Source organism: Ostrea edulis, chromosome 1 (genome assembly GCF_947568905.1).
Source record: "Ostrea edulis chromosome 1, xbOstEdul1.1, whole genome shotgun sequence".
Taxonomy (NCBI): domain Eukaryota; kingdom Metazoa; phylum Mollusca; class Bivalvia; order Ostreida; family Ostreidae; genus Ostrea; species Ostrea edulis.
In genome coordinates, this window is record NC_079164.1 from 9,747,054 (window position 1) to 9,760,588 (window position 13,535).

At 36.8% G+C, this 13,535-nt stretch overlaps 1 protein-coding gene across 1 annotated transcript in view; it reads right to left on the reverse strand.

Moving 5' to 3' along the window:
- Nucleotides 1–2,115: 2,115 nt before the first annotated feature.
- LOC125664463 (uncharacterized) overlaps nucleotides 2,116–13,535 on the reverse strand; it is a 36,289-nt gene continuing 24,869 nt past the window's right edge. The window contains exons 20-32 of the mRNA XM_056142263.1: nucleotides 10,887–11,147; nucleotides 10,648–10,766; nucleotides 9,497–9,613; nucleotides 9,232–9,409; nucleotides 8,366–8,516; nucleotides 7,493–7,596; nucleotides 6,707–6,869; nucleotides 6,148–6,263; nucleotides 5,954–6,036; nucleotides 5,380–5,590; nucleotides 4,728–4,888; nucleotides 4,255–4,385; nucleotides 2,116–2,901 (exon numbers count right to left, since the gene is read on the reverse strand). Coding sequence (XP_055998238.1) covers nucleotides 2,760–2,901; nucleotides 4,255–4,385; nucleotides 4,728–4,888; nucleotides 5,380–5,590; nucleotides 5,954–6,036; nucleotides 6,148–6,263; nucleotides 6,707–6,869; nucleotides 7,493–7,596; nucleotides 8,366–8,516; nucleotides 9,232–9,409; nucleotides 9,497–9,613; nucleotides 10,648–10,766; nucleotides 10,887–11,147 — 1,937 coding nt within the window. The 3' untranslated portion in view covers nucleotides 2,116–2,759. The remainder of the gene's footprint in view (nucleotides 2,902–4,254; nucleotides 4,386–4,727; nucleotides 4,889–5,379; nucleotides 5,591–5,953; nucleotides 6,037–6,147; nucleotides 6,264–6,706; nucleotides 6,870–7,492; nucleotides 7,597–8,365; nucleotides 8,517–9,231; nucleotides 9,410–9,496; nucleotides 9,614–10,647; nucleotides 10,767–10,886; nucleotides 11,148–13,535) is intronic.

Below are 13,535 nucleotides of genomic sequence, written 5' to 3' on the forward strand. Positions count from 1 at the left end.
TCTTCGGCCCAGTGGTTCTTGCGAAGATTTTTAAAGATCTCCTCAATATATTTGTATGTAAAACTTTTATCCCCTATTGTAGCCCAATCCTACCCCTGGGGACCATGATTTTCGCAAACTTGAATCTGCACAATGTCGGGAAGCTTTCATGTAAATTTCTACTTTCCTGGCCCAGTGGTTCTTGAAACGATTTACAAAGATTTTACCTATATATTTGCATGTAAAATTTGATCCCCTATTGTGGCCCATCCTACCCCAGGGGCATGATTTTAATCATCTTGAATTCGCACTATGTCAGGAACACTTCATGTAAACATAAACTTTTCTGGCCCAGTGATTCTTAATCAGAAGATTTTAAATGATTTTCTCCTATATATTTGTATGTAAAACTTTGATCCCTTGTTGTGGCCCCATCCTACTACCGGGGCCATGATTTTAACAATCTTGAATTTGCACTATGTCAAGAACACTTCATGTAAATATAAACTTTTTTGGCCCAGTGATTCTTCATCAGAAGATTTTTAATAATTCCCCCCTATTTATTTGTATGTAAAGCTTTGCTCCCCTTTTGTGACCCCATATTACATCCAAGGGTCACAATTTTAACAAACCTGAATCTGCACTATGTCTTTCCTATAAATTTCTGCTCTTTTGGCTCGGTGGTTCTCGAGAAGATTTTTAAATGATCCCACTCTCCTTTGGCATTTTTGTGATTATGTCCCCTTTGAAGGGGCATGGTCCTTCATTTGAACAAACTTCAAAGCCCTCCAAGGTGACCAGGAAAGCTCACTTGCTCAGGTAATAAAAAATACAACACAGTCTACATGTTTGGATATTATATTGAACATGGACGTTAACAGCAAACAAATGACCGTGCTTCTCCCTCATCAACTTCCGATATTTATGTAGCGATATTTCATTATTACCTGCATATGGTGTTTATATCTCTCATCTGATTCGATACGCAAGATCAGTTTTTCAATCACGACAGGCTACTGATAAATAAGTTTATGTTACAACAGTCTTATTTATATATACCACTGTTATTAGGTAGAATTCTGTCTGATGTGTTTCATACCACTGTTGTTAGGTAGAATTCTGTCTGATGTGTTTCATACCACTGTTGTTAGGTAGAATTCTGTCTGATGTGTTTCATACCACTGTTATTAGGTAGAATTCTGTCTGATGTGTTTCATACCACTGTTGTTAGGTAGAATTCTGTCTGATGTGTTTCATACCACTGTTATTAGGTAGAATTCTGTCTGATGTGTTTCATACCACTGTTAATAGGTAGAATTCTGTCTGGTGTATTTCATACCACTGTTATTAGGTAGAATTCTGTCTGATGTGTTTCATACCACTGTTATTAGGTAGAATTCTGTCTGATGTGTTTCATACCACTAGTCTGGTTAGGCTGTTCTTTACAGTATTTATATTGGATACGGATAACTCCATATGCATGATCAGGATATAGGGTTCACGGCGGGTGTGACCGGTCGACAGGGAATGCTTACTCCTCCTAGGCACCTGATCCCACCCCTGGTGTGTCCAGGGGTCCTTGTTTGCCCAACTCTCTATTTTGTATTTCTTGCAGGAGTTATGTGATTGATCACTGTTCGTTATCTTCACCTTTCATTTTATCAACAACTCAGGAAAGAGTTCAGGAATCACCACGCTGAAGTCACGCAATGGAAGAGGAAGTATACGAGAAAATGGACAAATGAAATTTACGTAAATCTCCTCGCGGCTACCAACACTTGTAAAATTGTTCGTGTTAATTTGTTTTAGCTATTGGAGGACGTTGTAATACCAAGGATATAATACTTTTCACATGCATTATGGGGCTTAATTTTCTTCAATAATATTTTGGTATACAACAAATCTCGAGTAAAATATATGAAAAGGTGAAGATAACCAGCAGTGATCAATCTCATAACCCTGCACGGAATACAAACAAATATTAAGAGTTGGGAAATCACGGACCTCTGGGCACACCAGAGTTGGGATCAGGTGCCTAGGAGGCGTAAGCATCCCCTGTCGACCGGTCACACCCGCCGTAAGCCCCATATGAGCATTTCCATTCAGAATCATTGAAAGTTACAAAAAAGACAAAGAGGAAAATGATTGCTTTAATAGTTAACTAAACTGAACAAGGCAGCAGTACACTACAATAATATATTTCTAACACCAGGAGAAAGCATACAAACATTGAGGAAATTTTAGCTATACGTAACGTAATCAAATATTCATACCAAATTTCATGAAAAAACTATGAACCATACACAAGTTTTTTGTCTTTATATGAATGAGACATGCACGTTCGAATTTCTTCTGCCAAATTTTAAAATGACAGCGCATTCTGGGTTTTTTTAAACCACTATTTCAAAATACAAAAACATATCATCTGATAGTTCTCAGATAATTAAGGTTTTTTTTTATTACTAAATACACTTCTCAAACAACACAATGAATGTTACATGTAATTTCGCAACTTGAGAAAATTAATACATGTATAATGCCCAATTCTGCTAATATGGAAACTACGAAAAGTCTAAAACATAGATTCATGGCACCAGTATGTCATACCACAATATCTAAATCAGAATACTGATGTATAAGGGTGTGTCTATGATAAGTTATTACGGCGAATTCGTTCTATCCACCCTCCATTCCTATGACGTCGCTATGTCGTAAGCCGACTCGATACTCATGAGAAATGACTGTATTCTGATTTAACTTATTTGGAATTATCAATGTGGTTACTCCTGCAGAGTGAAGTTGATGTACCCCGAGACATCCTCCAGTTCGTTACTGTCAAAACTTCCGCTGATCTGATGTCTTCCGCTTCTGTTGATCGTTACCTTAACCACGTGTTTCCACATAGAACTGCCAGGAACGTCCCTGTAAAAGAATGGACAGAGGGTACAGAAAAATTGTTGGTTGGTTGTATATTGTTTAATGTCCCTCTCGAGAATCTTTCACTCATATAAAGAAGTCACAATTGCCGGTGAAGGGCTGCAAAATGTATGCCTATTCTCGGCGCTTAAGGCCTTGGAGCAGGGAGGGATCTTTATCCTGCTGTGACACGAGACCTCGGTTCTTACAGTGTCATCCGAAGGACCGCCCCATTTAGTCGCCTCTTACGAGAAGCAAGGGGGTACTGAGGACCTCTTCTAACCCGGATCCCCACGGGTTCAGAAAATTTGTGTACCTTTTCATATAAAGATTGTCTCCTATCGGTGGGGCACTGATTTCTTCCAGTCTATAATGTTTCAGGTGCATTGCTTAAGGTGTTTTTCATTTACTAAGCTAGCCTGAACTATTCCATTATTATTTTCCTATTGCCCCATCAAAGAGTCTTATGATTAGTACATATGGGAATATTATAACACCGTGGTATTTTTATCCATTCACAAGGTAAATGATTATACTAGATTTTAATTCACCTAAAGTTCTTTCTTGCTTCTGAAAGAAATGGAATGAATTTTATTTACCAAATATGCTTAGCTTCAAGTAGGGTAAGGTCAAAATAGGCAGAAATAAAAAGGGGCGAAGTTTTACTTTAATACAGTTTAGGTTGCTGACTACATGTAGTGCTGACTTCATGTAGCAATTGTAACTGGTAGTTTCAGCGTTTGTTGTGACATTTCCGATCACAACGGAGACATGTGTCACGGGCAAACTCGGTGTAAACTGAATGCCAAAATCCGAAAAGATTAGGTGCTCGTTCACACCAGAAGTTCTTATAAATATTAGTTTTTTTATTTAAATTTCTATTATTGTTTACCCGGTTTTTTTTTTTTTTTGGTTTTTTTTGTTTTGGTCAGGATACTATCTCGGAGATTGTTTAATGGTTCTGGAAGGAACAGGAAGCTGTCTACCGGAAGTGGTGTACCGGAAAACCTACTTATTTGAGCTGGTGTCATTTAAAATTTCTTCATGGAATGGTCCAAACAGCCGGAAGACATGCAACAAACAATATTACATAACCTCCTTTTTGACTACAAATATGAAGTTCTAAATGACGACTGATATTGCAATACTTTTTTCAATTCTAGACGAAAGATAATATAGGACCATATCTCAAATTTCACTTCCGGTATCTAAGGAACATCCAGCGTCACTTCCGGTATCTAAGGAACAATCCTGCGTCACTTTCGGTATCTAAGGAACAACCCAGCTTCACCTTTACACTACCTTCGCTAATCTTGTTCTATATTCTTTTTAAACATCATTAATTTTATTAACGCTTACGGTATTTTCATCTCTTCATCTTCAACCACTCCGTCTAGATCCAGAGTGCAATTCGTCAGCGGATGCGGAAGAGAGTTCTTGAAAGACACAGTCAAATCAAAAGGAACTCCTTTCTTTACTTCCTTCGGAACCTACAAATGCAGATACTTTTAAACAAGCTGAGAAAACCTCTGGAATTGCATGGTGGAAACGGATAAAGTAATTACAATAAGAATATCACAGTATTGCTGAACATTACGTCTTAAAAGCATCGAATTTCACGAATTATAAGTGCAATCAAATCGGTAAACTAGGTATACACGAACGAAACCTTTCGTTAAACAACATTCACATAGAAACCCTTAAACTAGGATATGAATTTGAAAGCAAAGCTCAAAACGACATTGAACGATTTAATTTAACACGGAAGTAACCGGCTTCAGAATTTGATTTATCACGGAAGTAACCGGCTTAAGAAGTAACATAATGAATACCTCAAAAGTTAAATCTGGTCTTCGGAGACGGAAGTCGTCGGTTTTTATATAGATGGCTCCGGTTTCTTTCACCAAAGCAGTGATGCGAACTTCCATCGCGCACTGCTCAATAAGATGAGGGATATATGTCTCTCCTTTCACCTCATGGTAGATAAATTTCTCTGCAAAGAATCGGTATTTTCTTGGTACATGTACATTTTTGGTACTTTCGCGTACTATTTAGTTTTTAATTACGGCTGTGCCTTACCTAAGACTACAATGTCCAGTCTCTATGTAATTACGTGTCCGTACAAGTACTTATATAGCACATGTCCGTACAAGTACTTATATAGCACATGTCCGTACAAGTACTTATATAGCACATTTCTATAATGTCCAGTCCCTGTAATTACGTGTCCTTACAAGTACTTATATAGCACATTTCTATAATGTCCAGTCTATGTAATTACGTGTCCGTACAAGTACTTATATAGCACGTGTCCTTACAAGTACTTATATAGCACATTTCTATTAACTCGAGGATCTACACAGTCACCTGATCACTCAGTAATTTAGAATTATCGTCTCTTTTCATTCAATGGAGATGTCGCCATCTGTAGATAATACACAAGAAATTCAAACCTACATGTATATAAGCCACTCCATTTCTTACCTTCGCCACTCTTTCCAGCAAGTTCAATGTCTTTCAAAATGTGGCTGGTGACTTTAGCTTCAATTTTGCCATTGTAACGCTTCATGTAAACATCTACAGTTAATTTAGCGATCGTTCGCTTCTCTTCACACAATTTCGTCACATTCAACTTGACTGAAAAACTCTCTCCCACCATGATGCCGTCTTCATCCACTAGATTCAAACGGAGATCCTGTATAAAAATACAAGATACATTCAAAAATTGGGTCAGCCCAATGGACGAATAGGACTCCTCCTATTTCGCTCCTGAGAAGACATATTGAATATCAAGCCCAAACAATAATAATAAACATGTACTTTGTAGTTGATCACAAATTATAAGGGGTTTTTTTTTTTTTAGTTTGATGACACGCATATCTTTTATAATCTGAAAATGGCTATTCATTTCAGGTGATGATATCGTCATTCCTTTCAGATGGTGGTGACAAACACCTGATCAAAAACTGCTGTGAACAGGTTCATTTAAAACGATCTTTAGAAGGCATTATACGCGATAGATGTATTTGTGTGCATTCTTTGTTAGCTTGCTCCCGACCTTGTTCTTTGGATTCAGTAACTTCCGGTCTACTTTCGAAGCCCTGTTGGCATGCATAACTGCTAGTCTTTCTTCCAATGTCCCTGCAATTTTATACATTCATCTGCATGACAATCATCATTCAGTTTAACTTTCTAGAGGTTGCACTAATATGAAAAGTGTGCACATAGATATACATATATCCCCCCGCGTACCCTCTCCACATTTATAGAGATCAGTCACGTCTTCTCGGACTTTTTCACAACCGACGCCAAGCACCGAGTTGAATGGTTCTCCGTCAGGAATCTTAGTGCTGATGCGCTGTCCAACGCTACGAAAAGAAAAAAACAACTGCACGTTATTTTTTCAAATATTTGATAAAAACTTTCTTCACTTAGATTATGTAAAATAAATGTACTTTTTGTTCTATCATTATTATTATCTAGCAAAGCCTTGTCGTGGTATCAATGATACTTATATCTTTTAAGAAGCCTTTCTTTTTCCAACATCCTCTCTCCTGCATTCACACACAATCTCTCGACGTTTTAGAAATACATGTATACATAAGAAAATGTCTTCCTTTAGGCAAAATATTCCTTTCACAAGGGTGAATCCGGGAACTTTTGAAAAGGGGGTCTGCCATTCATTTTGGTTTTCAAAAAGTGGGGTATACCCTCCAAATGCGTTATTTTTTAAATTTTAGGCAAAATGTTTTGACAAAAGTGAGGGAGGGAGGTTTCAACCCCCTGGATCCCCCACTGTTTCAGTACTTACTCATTCTTGTCAGAATACAACATTTGCCACTTGTTCGCCGTCAGGCGATTCCACGTTACTCTGTCGGCGTTAACTTCCGCAAAAACGAATCCTGTGTCATAGTTAACAGAACAGTCTCCCTTTTTAATGGCTGCAACTGGTGCCGGGCCACAACAATACACACCTGTAAAATACAGCACTATTATAGTTTAATGTTCCAACAATTATATTTTAAAACATTTAGAATAGAAAACAAATTATTAAACGGTGATCCAAAAGAAAAAAAATCAAGAAGAATTTCAATTTTTACCACTGCGAAATTCAATGAGAATATATTAAGAGCATCAACAGACTTGTAAGTAGTCAATTGTAACTTCTCGGGCCTTTCAGGTAAACGCCGAGAAACATATCGCTCTCCGCTGCCCTATAGCTGCATCATTGTAGCTCCCTGGGAAGTAATCGGGGTAACCGGAGAGCTACTGTACCACTCGTTATAGAGACCTCACACTGAGCACTCTTTTCTGTGTTTTAGCATATTACTGCCATATTTACCTATAATCTACATCGCCGCCTAAAACTTAAGGAAAATTTCCAAACATATTTTCCCACTACGCTTGTGTCGAGTAGATCGTGAAAAGAAAATGATGCACTTTTCACAAGTGGTGGGTCTGTAGCTCTATGGTTTTACCCCCACCCACCCCCACCCCACCCGACAGCTACAGTTCTCTTTCCCTACTCTCCAGAGAGTCACTAGAAGATGCTATTGAGTATGTATATTTGATATCTTTTGTATATTATTGGACTAACCTCCGCTCAGTTCTTGTGGTGTGGCGTCTATTACTTGCCATCCGTCATAACCTTTCCCCAAATCTCTTCTAGTCATCCATACTTCATTCCAAACGTGGAAATTCCTGTATTACATCAAACCGAGAACGGTAATGTGCGAGTTAGCAAGATGTTTGATATAGGATTAAACATTCTTTTTGAAGAATTTATCGATGTGTAAACACTGGACATTTTACTCACAAACTTCGTTTCCTGTATTGTCAATTTTTGTTTTTTTAAATGAACAGTTTCCCCGCACTCTGTTATTTGTTTTCAGGCGCGTATGTGTATTAGTGTTTTTTGGATTTATTGATGTGTAAATTCTCGTTTAGTTTTATTTTTGTCCAATCAAAACAATTGTAATAAATAACATTGGAATTATATTGTTAAATCAATTACTAAAAGCAAAATCTTGAATGAACTGAGATAATTTCTTAAAATCAAGATTTTATAAAGGTTTAATAATACATCTATTCGCAAATAAATTGATTAAAAGTTCTAATGTATGCTAAGCATATCCGCAAACCTATCTAGAACTTTGAGTAGCGATTTCAAAATTGTGACTAATGCCAACCAAATTCATTGACCTTCAGTCAGTGTTAAATATAGACTGTCAGTCAGTGTTAAGTATAGACCGTCAGTCGATGTTAAGTATAGACGTCAGTCGATGTTAAGTATAGACCGTCAGTCGATGTTGAGTATAGACCGTCAGTCGATGTTAAGTATAGACCGTCAGTCAGTGTTAAGTATAGACCGTCAGTCAGTGTTAAGTATAGACCGTCAGTCGATGTGAGTTAGGGGAAGTCTGCTTTGGCAAGATGTCGTTTGATTCATGGCAAAAGGCATTCTACTTACCATACCGAATCGTTCGAGAGCTCATCAATCTTGGTGAAATTACCGTCCTTTTCTTCACACATAACTGTATCTATTGTGAGACTTTGATCTGTGTCGTGAGCTGATTTGAAATTTGTCACGCTTCTGCAGGGCAATCCAAGTGCTCTACAAACTAATATATATATATATATATTAATTGAACCGTTTAAAATATTATAGCATAAATGCTGCTCGGTAGACAAATGTAGAACGTGTTGTATGAATGCTGCTCAGTAACCACGTGTTGTATGAATGCCGCCCAGTAAGCACGTGTTGTATGAATGCCGATCGGTAACCACGTGTTGGATGAATGCCGCTCGGTAACCACGTGTTGTATGAATGCCGCTTGTTAACCACGTGTTGTATGAATGCTGCTCGGTAAACACGTGTTGAGTAAGTAAATGAAAAACGTTTAATAAGGAAAAATATTTTCTTCCTATGATCTTTTTAAACTTTAAGATAGCTTAGTTTGAAAGTTGTGCATATAATTGTCAATTTTTTTTCCAAAATAGATCATTTCCAAGGTCACAAAGACTGCAAGGGTTCAATGGCTTATTTATAAGAGCCACTATGCAGTTTCAAATTTTAAGGATATAAATATAAGATAGCTTAGTTTGAAAGTTGTGCATATAATTGTCAATTTTTTTTTCCAAATTGGATTATTTCCAAGGTCACAAAGACTGCAAGGGTTCAATGGCTTATTTATAAGAGCCACTATGCAGTTTCAAATTTTAAGGATATAAATATAAATTCTCGGCAAAATTAATGGTAAACCAAATTTAGTGCAATTAATACATTAATTAGCAAGGTCCATTGTGGCCTAGACGCCATCTTTGAACTTTGATTACCTGTGGTCACAAGTCCAGAAAACACCCAACATTGACCAAAACAAACAGGACCTCCTTGATTTTTGATGTACTGCTGCAGTATTTTTGGACTTCCGGTCCAGTGAGTGGGTTTTTTACCATCTTTATAGTTCCCACTCCAGTTGCCGTACAGGACGCCCTCATCATCTTGGCAGTTTAACTGTGTAAATGGTAAATAGACATTAAAACAATTCAACGATTGTGGAATATTACAGATCATGTGAAGTAGATTCAGGGGGACACTTACAATACCACTGATGGCGCGTGAGATTCTAACGGGGTCAGACATCGCTGCTGCATTCACACAATTTCCATTGGCTTTCCGCAGAAGGTGAAAAGAACGTTCTAATACAAAATCCTCAAACTTCAAAATGAATAAAATAGTTATAATGTTAATTGTATCAGATCATTTCATGATATAGTAGTTCTCATAACAATGAAAAAGAGGCCCTTGGGTCATATTGTTCATCAGAGCTGTTGCATTTTCCCGGTAAACTTGCAAAACGTCAAACCCTCTATTGTAGCCAACAATGGCTTCTGGGAAAACAAGCAAGAACACCTTGAATTTACACAATACGAGGACAAGAGCATCTTAATTTGACAAGTTCACCCTTGTATTTCGATCTCAATAAGAAGATTCTTAAAGAAGTTTCCTATCTATTCCTTATGTAAGATTTAAAGCCCTTTTCTGGTTCTGTCCTGAGGACTCGAATAAGTAAATCAGCCTTACATGATGCATTTTGAACATCAACTTGACAAATTGTAGTTGTCGAGAAGAGGACTTTGCTATGCAAAACATTGAATGTCTATTGAGACTTTGCTCAACTCAATCCAAGGGGGTGTGGTTTGGAAATCTTGAAGTCGTGTTGCAGCTATATGTTGGCATGGTGATCTGACATATTGTAGTGTTGTTACTCTTAAGATTTAAAGAAAAAAATATTTCGATACCAAACTTTCGAATCCCAATTGTTGTTCAAGCATGAAAACATTGGCTCATGGTTTGAACAAGTTTGAGTCTACAGAACATGAGGATATGCCTTTTCATGTTATTTGGATGATTTTTGATAAATGTTCGATATATCCCTATGTAAAACTTAAATCACATTGTGGATCACTTAGAACTGCCTACGAGGGTTTCGGTTTCATCAAACGTTAATCTTATTTTTAAGTAAGTGTAATTGGTAATTAGTCCTTTGTTGAGAAGATTTCTATCACCCACCCGTGGTTTCACTATTTTTTAAAACATTATATCCTCTTTTGAGGACACGTCCTTTCATTATCACCATTTTTACCTAAGCATGCTTTGTGTCAAGTATGGAATGGGTCTAGTGGTTCATTAAAAGGAGTCGAAATGTGAAATATTGACAGAGTTTGCACTTTAATCACTTTATTACACACCTGTCCAAAATTCCACGTGCGACAGCCAATCTGTCGATAGGTCCCATAAAACAAAACACCTTTATCATTTAGAGCATATTCTTTCAAAAGCTTGTCATCGTCAAGGTAAACAGCATCATCTACAAATTTACAATGATATTCATTACGCATTTGCATTTTGAGGAGGCAGGAGAAAACACAAAATAGATCAATCATTTGAAACGGAAAAAAAAAGTGAAATGAATTTTAAAAACATGTACTTTTGCACCATGGATTCAGCAAGATGTTGATATCATCCGGGAACTCAAAACAATACATCTTTTCAACTGTTTTATCGACCGGTGACGTCATGACGCAAAGTGTCCATTCACCAATTGCGCAAGAACTGGAGGGCGTGATATCCACCACGGCACATGATCCCTGCATCGTTTGGATTGCGCACTTCCAGCCATGCGCATGCTTAGTGGTCTTCAGTGGCTCCAATTGCACTAATGTACAGTCGGAGGGCCGGGGATCTTTGCCTAGAAGAGATCATACTATTATTTTACTCTACAGTAACTTTTTGTATTGACACGAAAACAACTATTTTGAACCGAAGATTTTAATTTTACACATTTAAAAGTTTTGAACAGTTTTGTGAAATACCTATATATAATATGTATCTATGTATGTATGTATGTATGTACGTACGTATGAATATATATATATATATATATATATATATATATATATATATATATATATAATATATATATATATATATTCATTTACAGGTCACAAGTAAGGATCACGTTGGTCACATGTTATAAGAAATTATGGCACGTGATAGCTGAAATAGTATACCATTTGAATTTTAGTAATGGAACGTGTTTCCTATTGAGTTCATAGGATTAAGCTCATCTAATCTGAAGATCGTTATACGAAGAAGGGGCTAAGTCAAATTCAATGAAACGAGAGCAGGCTTAAGTCAAATTCAATAAAACGAGAGCAAACTTAAGTCAAATTCAATGAAACGAGAGCAAACTTAAGTCAAATTCAATGAAACGAGAGCAGGCTTAAGTCAAAGTCAATAAAATGAGAACAGGCTTAAGTCAAACTCAATGATACGAGAGCAAACTTAAGTTAAACTCAATGAAACGAGAGCAGGCTTAAGTCAAATTCAATAAAACGAGAGCAAACTTAAGTCAAATTCAATGAAACGAGAGCAGGCTTAAGTCAAAGTCAATAAAATGAGAACAGGCTTAAGTCAAACTCAATGATACGAGAGCAAACTTAAGTTAAACTCAATGAAACGAGAGCAGGCTTAAGTCAAATTCAATAAAACGAGAGCAGATTGAAGTCAAATTCAATGAAACGAGAGCAAACTTAAGTCAAACTCAATAAAACGAGAGCAGGCTTAAGTCAAAGTCAATAAAATGAGAGCAGGCTTAAGTCAAATTCAATGAAACGAGAGCAAACTTAAGTCAAATTCAATGAAACGAGAGCAGACTTAAGTCAAATTTGATGAAACGAGAACAGGCTGAAGCAAATTCAATGAAACAAGGACAGGTTTAAGTCAGATTTAGTTTTGCAAACTTCACATGAAGAAGGGTCTGTGAGCTTACAGGATGATCCTTTTGGTTTCTGGGGTCCAATAATCAAGATCATCAATTTAGTTAGAAATGGTTTTTGCAATAGATATGTTTAACCATTTGGGCTTGACAGAAATATTTTACAAGATATGGTCAAAACACATTAATTAATAGTTTATCAAGCACAGCCGATGCAGCGTTAAAAGGTATTGCATGGAAGGGGTTTTTTTTTAATTATTTGTTTAATTTGGTAAATGAGGCAACTCTTATATCATAGATTTTTATGTCAAACTAATAGAATTGCAAGCACAGTTTTGATCAAATAATCATTGAATGAATACTCATTTATGTGCAAGTGTTTGGGAATATTAATAGTACACACTTAATGGTAAGTAATGTGAAGCTATTCTTTATATAAACATTTCATTGCTTATTCTATATAAACATGTTCACGACAAAGAGGAGGTAACTCAAGCTACAGTTAATATGAAAAGGAAAGATAACTCATGATACAGTCAAGTAAAATGCCTCATCAAAATTTGAAATTTTATTTGCCTGAGAAAATATTTAAAAAAAATTTGGCCTAAAGGAATTAAAGGTCATGGTCACTAGCTGACCTATGGTAGATGCGTGTTTTCCTTTCTTGACGATATTTTAAACTCACGCTTTAGCAGTTAACGTCATACAGGCTCTCTAGAACAGGAGGCCGACTCTCATTGCTTCTGAGATAAAAATGGTCCAGGCGATCAGCTTAGATAGGTTTCCGGGGTATATCAAATACAATTTGAGCTTTAGCAAGAATACCTCATATCATGAATCGCCATGACAACAGGTTGATTCTGACTGTTTCCCAGATTCCTATGTCAATGTCACCTGTTCATATACATGTATTGCAAGAAATTGTTTTTTGGATAATATATATAATATTCCTCGAGCTTCAGCGATGAAGCTATGAAATTTCGTATGACTTAATGAAGGACGATCCTATTTATATTATTATTGTGTAGTCAAAGTTCATAATTACTGATGATGGCGCCGCGTCAAACCCCAAACATTTAATGTTCCTTTGCCAAACGCTCGGTATTCGAAGTGAGAGTCACGGGTCTCTCGGACATTGGAGGTCCTGTGTCAGTTAAGTTAAGCGCTGGCACGATTTTTAAAACAACCCTGTCATGCCAGTTACGACTGTAAGCGTCGTCCAAGAACGAAAAAAAGACTTACGACATGCACTTCACCTAAAACTAGCGATGTCCTTACATAAGTAAAAAAAAGTCTCGAATGGAACGTGAAATACAAGACAACTAAAGCAACATTGCGAGAAGAGTCATTGGGTTCCCT